The sequence below is a fragment of the Zonotrichia albicollis genome, chromosome 1, assembly GCF_047830755.1.
Source record: "Zonotrichia albicollis isolate bZonAlb1 chromosome 1, bZonAlb1.hap1, whole genome shotgun sequence".
Lineage (NCBI taxonomy): Eukaryota > Metazoa > Chordata > Aves > Passeriformes > Passerellidae > Zonotrichia > Zonotrichia albicollis.
Window position 1 is genome coordinate 66424359 of NC_133819.1, and position 12848 is coordinate 66437206.

Below are 12848 nucleotides of genomic sequence, written 5' to 3' on the forward strand. Positions count from 1 at the left end.
GCAGCCAGCCTCACCCAGGGCAGAGCAGCTGACTGTGTTAGTTACTGACAGATGTGTGGTGGGAACTTCAGACAGCACCATGGGACAGGTAGAGGGCACAACGTTGTACCCCAGGGCTCAAGAGTTGTAAGCTCTCTGCTCTAGAGCTCATTGGTACATCTGAGATGTAGACAGAGAGCTGGAAACCTGCTTTTACATGTTCACAAAGTGCAGGGGTTTTGCCTCACTCTGAGAGAGGTTACTTGCCTAGAGGTAGAGCATTAATTCTCCATCATGTCAGTCAAAATTTCTTGTGGAGCATTCAGTGACAATCTCTACACTGTCACCTCCTTCTACCCCAGAAGACCTTCATTTTGACAAGGATTTCTCAGGGTTAAACACCAAATGTTAGAAGTCAAAAACTTGTTTCAAACAGCTTAGAGTATCTACACCATAACATAAATGAGATGTTACCTGTCCCATCCATGATCTCTGTGGTTGGGAGCACCTCATATGAGCAGGGTTCCACAGATGCTGGGACTGACTCCAGTTCTGCTAGGGCTGGCAGGGACACCTGGCTGGAGCTCAGCCCAGAGCCCAGAGGCTGCCCATTCTCCAAAGCTCCTTCTTCATTTGGTATGGAAAGTTCCCCATCTGTTCATAGTTGGAGGAAAGAAGAATGGCAAAAAAAAAAGACATAAATAAAATGCAGACAGAATTTTAAATTAAATCTATTTCCATTTAGATTGTTTTCAAATGAGGAACTTGGACTGAGATCTTCTATATGCACATGCACTGGGTTTACGTGGAAAAGTTTTGATACCAGGGGGTCTACATGGGTGACTTCTGTGAGTAGCTGCCAGAAGTTTCCCCATGTCTGATGGAACCAGTTCCAAGCTGGACCCACTGCTGGCCACGGCTGAGCCTATCAGTGATGGTGGTAGCACCTCTGGGGTAACATATAATTATAGTCAAATATCTGTATTCATCTTTTGCTCTACCCTGGAATGGTTATTATGAACTGTGCTCTAAGTTGGTTGATTCCTGACCATCCTTGACCCACATAGATATGCAGTCCCATCCAATACAAAAAAAAAATCTATTTTCCCTCTCTTTGTTGAATCTGGGAAGTCAGGAACGACAGTAGGCTGGAACTAAAGAATATTAATACATATTGTATATAACATTTTAATATTAATAACAATAATTATTAGCTTTCCTCATGCCAACTTTTATGCTATAAGGGACACAAAATCACAGGGATATGTCCCTATTTTACATACAAATAACCACATTTTATGTAAGGAAGAGAATATTTTTTTTATTTGCCTGATGTAAAGACTTGATACTGGGGTATATCAGATTCCATTTAGAAAGCCTGTTTTTATAGTTACTAATAATATCTCCTCTATCTGAGCAAAATTTCTGTGACAGCAGCTGGCATTTTCTTTCCTATCAAATATCCCTTCACATTAGAAATAATAAAGAGCAGAAGAAAGGATTCAAATTATTCTCTATGGTGTCAACCTGTATGATTTTTATCTCTGAACTTGTTAAGCACAGCACTCGGGTTCCTGGAGGCAGTGGCTACATGGACATCACAATTAGAGTTTTATAAAGAAAAGTGTTCAGCCCCTATGGTTACAAATGGAAACCTGAAAATATAACTGAAATGTGACCTGTAAAATTAAAAACCAGCAGGCAAATATGCAGAACTTGATTTTACTATTTAAATTACTTCTAAAAATGAAACTCAGGATTTCAGAATATGCTTTTAGATTTTTGGGCCCCACTGATTAGCCATATGTAGCTCAATGTATTGAGTGGAGATGTACATCAGTCAAATAAGTGCACATTTTCCCCTCACAGGGCTAACAAATCACTTTGGAAAACAATACTGAAAAGATAAAAAGTCTAATTTTGGTGCTAGTATACAGCAATTAAGAAGTCTGAAAATACATTAGCTGATAACTATTCAGAACAATGTTTCTGCCATTTAAAGCTTCTCTACAGCAAGTGAAGATGGCCTCCTGTCTATTTTGGAATTATTATGAATACCGAGGTCTTGACTTTCTTGGTTTTGTTGGAGGCTTTTTGGAGCCCAGAGAGCTATTATGGTAGTGCAGTCACATCATACTAGACTGAAACCTGACCCATGACTTTGAGAGATCAACTGAGCTGGCTAAAAGGTGGCAACATGAATTAAAGCTATAGGCTTGGGCCAAGTGTTTTTAGCGCAAACTCCTTTCTAACTGCTGTGCCCATTCTATTCAAAACTGTTTACTTTCCGAGGCAGCAAAAATAAAAAAAAAAATCAGCCAGTATATAAGCTGAACATTTTTTTACTTAGCTGTTTCGGTAGAAATGCTGTGTACTCTATGCTGGCTCTGTCTCCCTTTTATAAAGACATGTTTGGGATAAGGATTAATGTTCTCTCAGTCTCCGGTTTCATGAAAGAGTGTAACTGTTTCTTATGTAGAGCATCTGCTTCTTGAATGAAAGGCAGCGACTGTGTCCAGCAATATATTCATTAATTCAGTGCATTAATTCAAACTAAATGTGACTGTAACTATGAGAAAAGTATGCACGACAGACCCAGTAATGTTTGCTTTTTGGAGGGATGACTACACATTCTTCATGAAGTGAGATGCCTATTGTAATATGCCGAGCACCTTGAAATCCTACTGTCTTAAGTGTGCTATGTACTTCTCAAGGTATATTAGCATGATTTAAAAAAACAGCATTTGAATGATCCATGAAGACCTACAATTGCAAAAAAAGTAAAATGTAAGAGAAAATTTTGGCTTTTACCTTTTGTCTTAATACTAATGCATGGCATCTTTCTGTACCGACAGTGTAACCTTTTTTACTCTTACATCTGAATAGCTTTAATCTTGATTTAGAGTCTAAAGCTTGTCCTTGGATTTGAATGAAATCATCAGACACGGCACAGAATCATGACTGAAATATACACCCTAAATCAGGTACTGCTTAAAGAAGAGCTACCTTGAGAGTTGCTCAAGTACAGCAAACAGATCAAAGATGTGGAAAAAATAATTTGTAGAGGAAAGAGTATCTCAGTATGAATTAATCCTGCATCAGAGATATGCTTGACAACCAGATACAAAAGGCAAATTACTTATTATTTTCAAAGTATTAAAGCTATTCCAGTTGGCTGATATACAAATGAAAAGAATCCCGGTAATGCAATCATTACATATACAAGGATGAACTTATCTGTTTTCAGGAACTGGCTATGAGTTTAAAGTTAACTTTGCACAGTGATAACATATGTAATCTTTTGTTCTCAGACTTGCTAAATCCTTTGCTATTTTCAGTGTCTGGTGCTACTTAGTGGAAAATTACTAAGTCCAGGAGCTTTAACAACATCAGCTGTTCGTGAAACTGGATGGGTCCACGAGGGAGTAGCTTGACCTCTGCAGCAAGAGAGCACATGAAGGCTGCTCTTCCTGCTCTTACTCAGGAGTCTCTGCACACCTGAGGTCACTGAAAAAACAGGACTTCAGAGGAAACTCTCTTATGCAAAGGACTCTGCCCAGACACTTTGATTCATCTCAGCATGTGAAAGCACAGCATGGGACAAAGGCCCAGAGATACAGATGATGTCTTCAAAACCTGTGGCTCCTAAGCATGGTTTGTACTCCTGAACACCTGCATTTTCCACTCTCGGGTACTTCTAAAACATTGCCTGGTGTGAAGCAACCCACAGTGCATCACACTGACTGGCACAAACCAGTCCTGTTGTGTTCCCCCTTTTGTAGCTCTGCCTACCCTCTCACTGTGTCTTTTACTCTGAACTACCTTGGAGTACATAACTTTTTGCATATCTGAAAAGTGCCATGCTCATGCATTCCTTCTACAGAAGACTAGCTATGGAAGTCAAAATGGACAAGTTGAAATCCTGGATTAAGTTTTGGATAGGGTTATTTCCTTCAATACTTGTCTGCTCTCAAGTAGACTGTCCAAGCAAGAAATTCTGGATGACAAAGACTAGGAAGGGCAGAGTAAAATTCATTGCCATTCTCTGCCATGACCCCAAGGGTGGGAAATGGAAAATTGAGTGTTCTTGCACATGGTCAAGACCTGCCCCTGGAACTGTTTCCTAGCCTTGGTGGCTACCTTAGAACAGTAGCAGGGATCCTGCACAACTTCAGCGCCTAAGCAGACCCCTGATTTTGTGGGATCCCACGGAGTTTGAGACAGGCTGCTTCTGGAGGAGTTCAAAACTTTTCACTGCAGGACAACTGGCTCTCCAGTGGCTTCCATGCCTTCCTGCTGCTTTACCAAAGCCACAAAGTTTGTTCTCACATATTGTCACAAAATCTGCTTTAGTGCATAAGTGCAACATGTCCAAATCCTGTCAGGACTTAGGCTACCTGAATTTAAGTCTAAATCCATAATTTTAATTAGATAGAGCATATTAAAATACCAGATTATAAAAGACGAAGACTGCCCCTGTTTCCTTGGAAAACCATTGCAACATTGCCTTTGGCATAAGTAATTGGTGCACATTCATATTCAGAAATTTCTCACTACAGGCAATCTCATCTACATTCAGAAAGAAGAAGAGCTATCAAAATACTACAAGTAGATTTAGTTCTTTGACCAGCAGCATGAAACAGTGGGCAATTCTAATGACAAATGTTTTTGGGATGGTTACACCTCCATGTGGAAATCAAGGTCTGCTCCTATGTGTAGGAGTGATGGCAAAAATATGAGTTCTTCTAAATGTTGAGGTATGTTCTATGATGCAGGTGGAAAATGTGTTTTTAACCTCTCAGGACTATCTGCCCACAAATTATAAGAACAGCAGGAGCTTAATCAGATACTTCTTCAACTTACAATTTTCCGAAAGTACAGAGTATTTGAAAAAAATTATAGCCTTTGCCTACATTTTCAGAATACTCAAGTCACAGAGCCCTGGAAATGGAAGATAACAGAAACTGATTCCGTTGTGAGTTTGGCCCTTAGTAAGGAAGCTCTCTCTGCAGTTCAGTCAGGAGCAGCTTCAAGTGACTAATTTAAATGTGGGGGTCACTGAAATAATAACAGCATTTCTTGTTTTCCAAATGCAGCAGCTGGACTGCAGTGACTCTCCTATGTGTGGCTACTGTGACTCACTGCACTCTGATAATTTTCACCTGCTGGGTGACACGAAGTCCTCTGAAAAGTCAGCAAATCCTGAAGCAAACAGGTCAGACTGTCACCTTAAACAGCAGGCAAACCAACCAGCTAATTATGCTTTTCTTCAAGGTAGAAGATTTGACAAAAACAAAACAAAACACAAGGCAAAAATTCTTGTTCTTGGGTCAATCTGCCTGCACTATTTCCTTTTATCAGTATGGGTTTTTAAAGAAAGAAAAAGCCAAAGTTACTCACAGGCCTGCTTTGCCCACCTCATAGGAAAGGGAGACAAAGAGATTTACACCTATTGTCTGTGCAAGATGCCTCTTGGCATGGAAGGTGCTACCACAATCAAATAAAGCGTTCTACCAGGAAATGCTAAAGGTCTGTTGTTTTCTCGAAGGATTAGAGGTTACCTAACAGGAATTACAAAGAAAATGTAACTTCCACTTAAGGCTGTCAATGAAAAAAATCCTTCATTAGAATTACTCTCAGATTATTACACCACTGAAGGAAATAATGCTTTTGCTCTACACATCTTGCCTTGTTCACATCCTTGTATCATCATAGCTGTTTGAGTACTGCTGCTATTCTTGTGTATTACCACCTTCTTCTCTGCCCTACCTCTTTCTATCCATATCAGCTTTGTAAAGGTGAAAAATCACTATAAAGAGGAAATAATTTCTTTCTTTCAAATGCCTACAGACAACTTACAATTTGCTTCACAAGATGACACAGAAGTTTTCAAACAACATCATTTGATCAAGAAGAAAAAAAACCTGTAATGCTTTGGTAGCAATAGAAGAGGAATCTTCTCAAGTTTCAATGTGGAAGGCAAGTCACAGAAGACTTCACAGAAAAGATTTTTCCTGGGGAAGCCTTTAGGATTATGCAGCGCTGGTTCAGAGGGTGGCTACATGTCCTTGGATTTGTATACGAGATACGAGGATATGGGATACGAGGCAGGGATGAAGAAGGTCACACCTGGGACAGAGGTGTGACTGAAGGCTGCCTTCTGAGCTGGCTGAAGCACTGATCCCTTGGTGTGACAGCCTGGACCCGCCTCACTGGCTGCGGTCTGATCTGAGTCACACTACAAAACGTGGACAGCACAAAGCAGTAAGAAGGACAAGCCTATTGACAGTACTTCTAGGATGGTTTATAAGCCAGCAGGTCATAGTGAGAGCACACTACTACACATAACTAGTAGAAACTGTAAAATTTAATGATAAGCACATTTTTGCTGCAGTTTGTTTTTAACTTAAAAAAATTAGCAGCCTGAGTTAGTAAATTTTTAAATTTCTAATAAGCTAGAGTAAAAAGCTGGTAACAAATTTAAATGGTCCTGAATTTATGAAATCGGCCATACTTCTAATATCTGTGGAAACTTCTGATTTCTATTGATTTCTATGAGATTTTGTACTGCTATTTCTGCTGCTATGTCAAAAACCTTTAGACTTTGAATTAATGAGGCTTTAAAGCATATGCATAAGTTCTATTGTGATTAAGAAATAACTTCATTATGTTTTTATACAATTTGTTGAATTAATTGCCTTAGTGATTGACAAGGGAAGCAGCAAAACAAGTAGAAGACGCACTCAAATACTGACATGTATGTAACAGATGTCAACTATGTATTGTCTTACCAGTGTAAAACAATGATGTTTGTAAAACAATGGCATTTTGCATAAACAAGACACTAAAAACTCAACAAATTAATTACCCTGAACAAGGAATTGTTATCTCTTCTGAGCTGTTTCAAGGGAAAGTATATTGTTCTGTGCTCATCAGGATCCAAAACCTTTAAATGTTTCCCTTTTCCACAACAGTTAATCCCAAAGTGACTCAACCAGAAAATGGCAACACACAGAGACACGAACCCACTACATTTCTCCACAGCCTGGATGCTTTGCTCTTTGCAGTCAGCAACTACTGCCTATTGCTGTCATTTTTATTTCTATTGCTTTACATTTCTGATTAGTTTTGATTTTTATTTGCTAACTAACCACCACATGTATTCAACAGAGAGGGCCAGACCACGGCAAAGTCAAGAGAAGTGTTCAGAGATCTTATTTCACACAGTCTTGCAATTCAGAACTCTCTATTCCTGGTTCCTAGTGTTACAATTATGCAATGTCTGGCCATAAAGCTATATGGGATGCCAATTTACTGTTGTGAAAAGAAGAACACTTACCTTTATCAAAAATTTCTTTCAGCACTCCTCGTTTTATAAGCTCCTCTCTGCTTTGCCTCATTGACATTTTTCTTTCCAAAGCTGTAACAAAGGATAAGGGTCAATATAAACAGAAAAGAAGGGAAATTATTGTTTTAAAAGGCTCTATGCCTTTTAAAGGCATTTAAAAATGCTCTTTCTCCTCTTCAAGTCAGTGCAGCTTAGCATCTTGAAATAAAGGCTACTGGTAGTCCAGAGAATCTGTCTGCTACTGCAGTGTGGCTGTTATTGACAGAATTGGTGGTAGACTGGCTAATTTGAGGGCATGGCTGCACAGCCATTGCTTGGTTTTGACACAAAAGTCAAACATTTCTGATTTCTGGGGAGAATTAGAGAGAGCAAAGGGAGAAAAAGGAGATTATTGCAGGAGCTGAAGAGGGAAAGGTAAGAAAGAAGGCAACACAAAGGCTCAAACCAAGGAAAGATGTGGCCACAGAACATGGCCATGGACTGTGTCCAGGCTGTGAAAGCCAAGGCTTCTTTGCCACTTGTTCCAGTGAGGTCACGTTATGGTGTTTGGGACAGTGCAAAAAATGAGCTGATTAATAGACCCTTCTCTTCCTTGGAGGAGTGTCTTCCCCTAAAGAGATGTAAAGCAGGGAAACTCCAAGAGAGCCACTGCAATTTATGCCAGATCTGAACAGCTCAAGTTGTGTTTTGGCTGCTTGGAGACCGCGGTTACTGAGGCAGCAAAACGACAGATAGAAAATACATGTTTCTTTAGTGCAGTAGTAATTAAAACAACGTCCAATTAACCAAAACACCACAAAGGACACACACACAGGCAAAGAGCTGAAAGCCAGAAGCTGGGGGCTCAAGAAGTGATGTGAAGGAGTGGCTGTGACTGAACCCGCTCTGTGAGGAACAAGCCAGTGCCTGCCAAAAAAGAGGCACAGTCAAGGGCAAATAGCTTCTGCCATATGCTCCTCTAGCAGACCCAGCACTGATGCACACACACACACAAATGAACTGGGACTTAGCATCCTCAGCCTGCCCAAGGCAGATTTAAAGCAAAAGAGGCTTGGAAACCCCCTCTTCTCTCCTGAAAACAGGAAGGTGCAACCTTTCTTGGTACTGCTGTGTGTTGATTTTTCCCACAGGGACCCATATATCTGGTGAATTAGCTATGCTTATACTGGCACACTGTGCTTATTGCAACTTATTTGCTGCCAGATACTTAGGGCTAATATGAACAAGGCCAGCTCTGCTTCACTTTTTTCCACAGGATAAATACAGGCTTCCCTGTTTTTAAAAGCAGTTTTGAGCATGTATTCTTCAGGACAAAGATGACCAATATGTGCAGTCAGAACCCAGTTAAAAACCCTGGTCTCCCCAGGTAGAGACATACTCTCTGAACTTCAGCATGGATGAGAACTAAAGGCAGGTCCCTTTGCTGAAGCACCAGACCCCATACCCATTAACCAGCCACATGGTGCAGTTTCATTTTGGAGGTTGTTAAACTAACAACCTCTAGAGTGCTTTACACCCATTTGAAGAAGTGCTTTAGGCACCTCAGCTGACTTGCAATGAAACACTGATTTCTAAGTTTTTAATATGCTTTTGAAAAGAAAGGCTCAACTACAAAACTCTGGAGTCACACTGCAGATTGCTCTCCAAGCTGCCTTTTCCCTGTGCTGAAAAGGTCTTGTTCTGGTGCAGCATTTAAAGCTTTTTTCTCTTCCTCCTTAAGAATAGCTGCTCTCAGACCTTCCAAGAAGAGCCAGAACAAGCTGCAATTAATTCCTGAGCCTTTTCCCACCAAAGAAATTGTTAAAACTGACTGAGTTTAAAGAGCAATTTGGTGGCACCCAACACCTTTTCCAATAGGTCTCAAAAAGTGTAATTTTCTGTTAGAATAAGCAGCAAACTGAACCTGCTCTTCAGTGGGAAACCAAGCTGAGTGAATCAGCAGCAAAGCAGCAGTTTCTGCATACAGACAGCAGCACTGCACACAGAACAAAGACACAGGCAAATTCTATTTCTGTACTCTATCTGACCACAGATAGCTAAGTAACAGATCCCCATTTTGCACACAAATTCACTGGCATCCACCTGGGTGCCCTGTCTCACCCTCCTGCCCAGACAAGAGCTGGTTAAGCAAGGTAGCAGCATATGACTTCATGGCTAGGAGGTCCCACCTCATTATCATGGTACTGGTAAGAAACACAGTCATTTTGCATTCAAAGATAGAATATATACATTTTGAAGACTGTACATATATAAATTTCTTGGATATTCCCTATTGTGCTCTGCTTGTTTTCAAGAATGAAAAAACCTACAACCCTTGAGCTGAAGCTCAGACAAAATCAATTTTTTCAGTTTCTAAATCCTTTCTAAGTAGGTACAGGACTTATAGTATTAATTATTTTCCTACTAAGCCAGTTTAATTAATAAGATATTTAGAGGAAGGACATGCTGGGCTAAGAGCAGCACTGAATGATAGCAGATATTATATTAAAACTGTGGAACATGCTGCCTTTCTTCAATTCAAATCTTCCTCCCAAACAAGTGTAGTACATTTAAGTGCATAACCTGCTATGCTATTGCTGATCAGATGGGAAAAAAATGTAAACATTTAGACACAGAACTCATTAGGGTCTAACACTCTGAACAATGAAATGCTTTACTTGCTCTGGATTTCTCTGACTAAGATTGCCAGCTCTTTTATGAAGGATTTTCATTTCAAGCAGAAAGCTGGTACAAAATAAATTCATTCACTCTCCACTGAGAAGGAATCCATTCACAGCAGAGGATAAATGTAAACCTTAGAATTAATCCTTGATTCATGAGAACCGTGTAAATTCTGTGATGGGAAAAAATGAATTATAATTAATATTTAAGAAAAGATGTATTACTTCATTAGTGTTTTTCCTTGGTGATTAACCTCATTTTTTTTTTCATCTGTACAACCTTCCAGGAGATTAGAAATAAGCATTAAGCCCTCTTCATGGGATCTACTTATTCCAGAAACTAGTTACTGTAACAAATTCATCCACTCTACAGGAAACTCTCAGTTACTAGTTTAGAGAAATGAGCCTATGTGTACTTAATGGTAGAGTGTACAGATTTTGCCAGTGTGCTCTGCAGTACGCTGTTTCTTTTATGCTTTGATGAAGAAACAGTGGGAAATGTTTTTACTAATGTTTCTGAGCTGCTATTTTTGAACTTGTCCCTCAGGAGCAGCCCCCCTCTGCTGCTCAAGCAGAGTTTTTCTCTGTGGCAGACCCATTAAGATCAGTAAAGCCTTGACAGGGTCAGGAGAAGTTCCTGCCCCTCCACTCTGAAAATCAAACACAGTTTTGTCTTTATCCCTTTAACAGGCTGCTGTGCTCTGTGATGGCAGTGCTTGTGGGCTGCTCCTCCAGCTGAGCCGGCCAAACTCCGCGCTGCCGCTGAGCCCAGCGCTCCTGCTGCTCCATTAACCAGCCAGAGCGGCATTTGTGCTGTCAGGACACACAGACTTCCCGTCCTCCTGTCTTCCCTCCGAGGCAAAAACACCTCAGATGAACTATTCCAACCTGCATCTATATGAGACAACAACAAATTAATAATAAATATTATTATACAAGATAATGACAAAGTGTCCTCCTTTGCAGCAATTGTTACGTTGCTGCTTAACCAAAGGGTGGACTAAATAAACAAGGCCTGCCCTTTTCATCTGACAACTGAAACAAAATCCCAGTCTGTGCTGGCCAATTGGATCTTAACCTTGCTTTTTTCTGAGGTTGTCCTTGGCTTTTGTTTTAAAAAGCACTGGGGGTTGCTTTGCATGAATTCTTCCTTTCAAAGGCCACTGTAATTTTCATGATGATTTTAGAAAGCAAAGGTTGTTACAGGATGAAGCTGAGAGCAGAAGCTTTCAATTATACTTGCTTTCAATAGGAATCTGCTTTGCTAATAATTCCGATCTGAATAATTAGAAACGAGTAAACCAATTGCTTTTCACAACATTTAGATAAACAACCATCACTGTTTTCTTCAGATTTATAAGGAAGAAGAGATTGTCAAATGCGATGGATTACGTATTTAAAAACGTTTCACATCATCTTGAAATTTTCACAAGTAGGTAGACTTGGCAATCAAATGAAGTAGGATTCAGCTGATACAAATTTTTATAGTGTGGGCTTCTGCCTCTGAGTTGGTCTCCTCATATGGTATGATCAAGTCTTGGGCATCATTAACCTCAGAATAATGTAAGAATCTTAACAAGATTGAGTTGCACCTTGGAAGTGCCTGTTAGGCTTCACTGAGTGCAAAGGAATCTAAGGGTGAATAACTAGATAAAGATACATAAAAATAGGGCTGAATATACCCCTGAAATCAAAATTGACTGAAGAGAGTAGTTTTAAGAAAAGAAACACTGCTATAGGTGCAAGTCTTAGACATCACTGAGGAAAATGTAGATGTATCAGCTCACTGAGAGCTCCATTAATTTTGGGGTTGTTTTAATAGCTATGGCATGACACTCAGCACTGTTGCTCTGAGCTTGGGGTATGACCAATACCAAAACATAGCTTGGTTTAAAAAAAACTGTATTGCTCTGCTCATTGCTAAATACGAATTTTCCTTGGCTTCAAACATGCATAGGTCTCTTAAAGCCTGAGGAAAGTAAAACTATTCCAACAGGTTTCTGAATCTTTGAGATTTAAAGTCCCTTACAGAAGTTTTGAGCATCTCTAATATCAGCCTAGGTTTTCCTGCAACAGTACCAACTACAAAACCTAATTCAGACAGATTACTTCCTAGAAAAGGTTGGGAGCCTCTTTTTGTCTGTGTGCTTGCTCATGACATTCCTTGTTGTGACTGTAGCCTAGCACTCCCATTCTATGAAATAAGAGAACATTTGAAGGAAAAAAATAGGTTGGTATAAAAGGTTAAGCTTGATTTTGAAAAGTGCATAGAAGTACCTCTCCAAATCAGCTGACCAAACAAACTCCCTTCAGTATGTGAATCACTTGGAAAACTTCTGTGGCATGTGCTCCAAGACAAACTAATAACACAGAAAAACCCCACAGCACTGATGCCACACTAAAGAGTAACTCAAAACATTCTTCAAGCAAACTCAGCTCATCATTACTGGAGTGGAAAAGTGAGATACACACAAGCTGCAGCAACTTGGCACACCACCTGCTACATCAGTAGCAAAGCATTAACAGCACCTGCTCTGTGACCATGGGCCAACACTCTAGGCTAGGAAATGACCCTTCTAGACTTACAGTTTGCTACTGTCATCAAGGCAAATAAAATAACTGGAAAAAGAGGAAAAATAAAATTAACATCCCACCCTCAATTGTTTTTATTTTATTTCATTTCCAGTCTTGCAAGTGCAACTGTACTTATTTTAGATTGTGACTATGTAAAAGCATAGAGAAGATGATGTCAAGGTATCTTGCTTCCATGCCAATACAGACCAGCTCAAGACAATGGTCCATTTCCAGTTAGAAGCACTAGACTGGGAACATGATAAATCTTCATTTGTGACAGGTAATCC

At 39.9% G+C, this 12848-nt stretch overlaps 1 protein-coding gene across 11 annotated transcripts in view; it reads right to left on the reverse strand.

Annotated features, from left to right (window-relative positions):
• PHACTR1 (phosphatase and actin regulator 1) overlaps positions 1–12848 on the reverse strand; it is a 305309-nt gene that overhangs the window by 73769 nt on the left and 218692 nt on the right. For 10 of the 11 annotated variants that reach the window (XM_005481734.4, XM_005481732.4, XM_005481733.4 and 7 more), the window contains 2 exons: positions 7319–7399; positions 454–633 (listed from right to left, as the gene is read on the reverse strand). In XM_005481734.4, the coding sequence (XP_005481791.1) occupies positions 454–633; positions 7319–7399 (261 nt within the window). The remainder of the gene's footprint in view (positions 1–453; positions 634–7318; positions 7400–12848) is intronic. The other variant, XM_074543492.1, reaches the window with a different exon arrangement.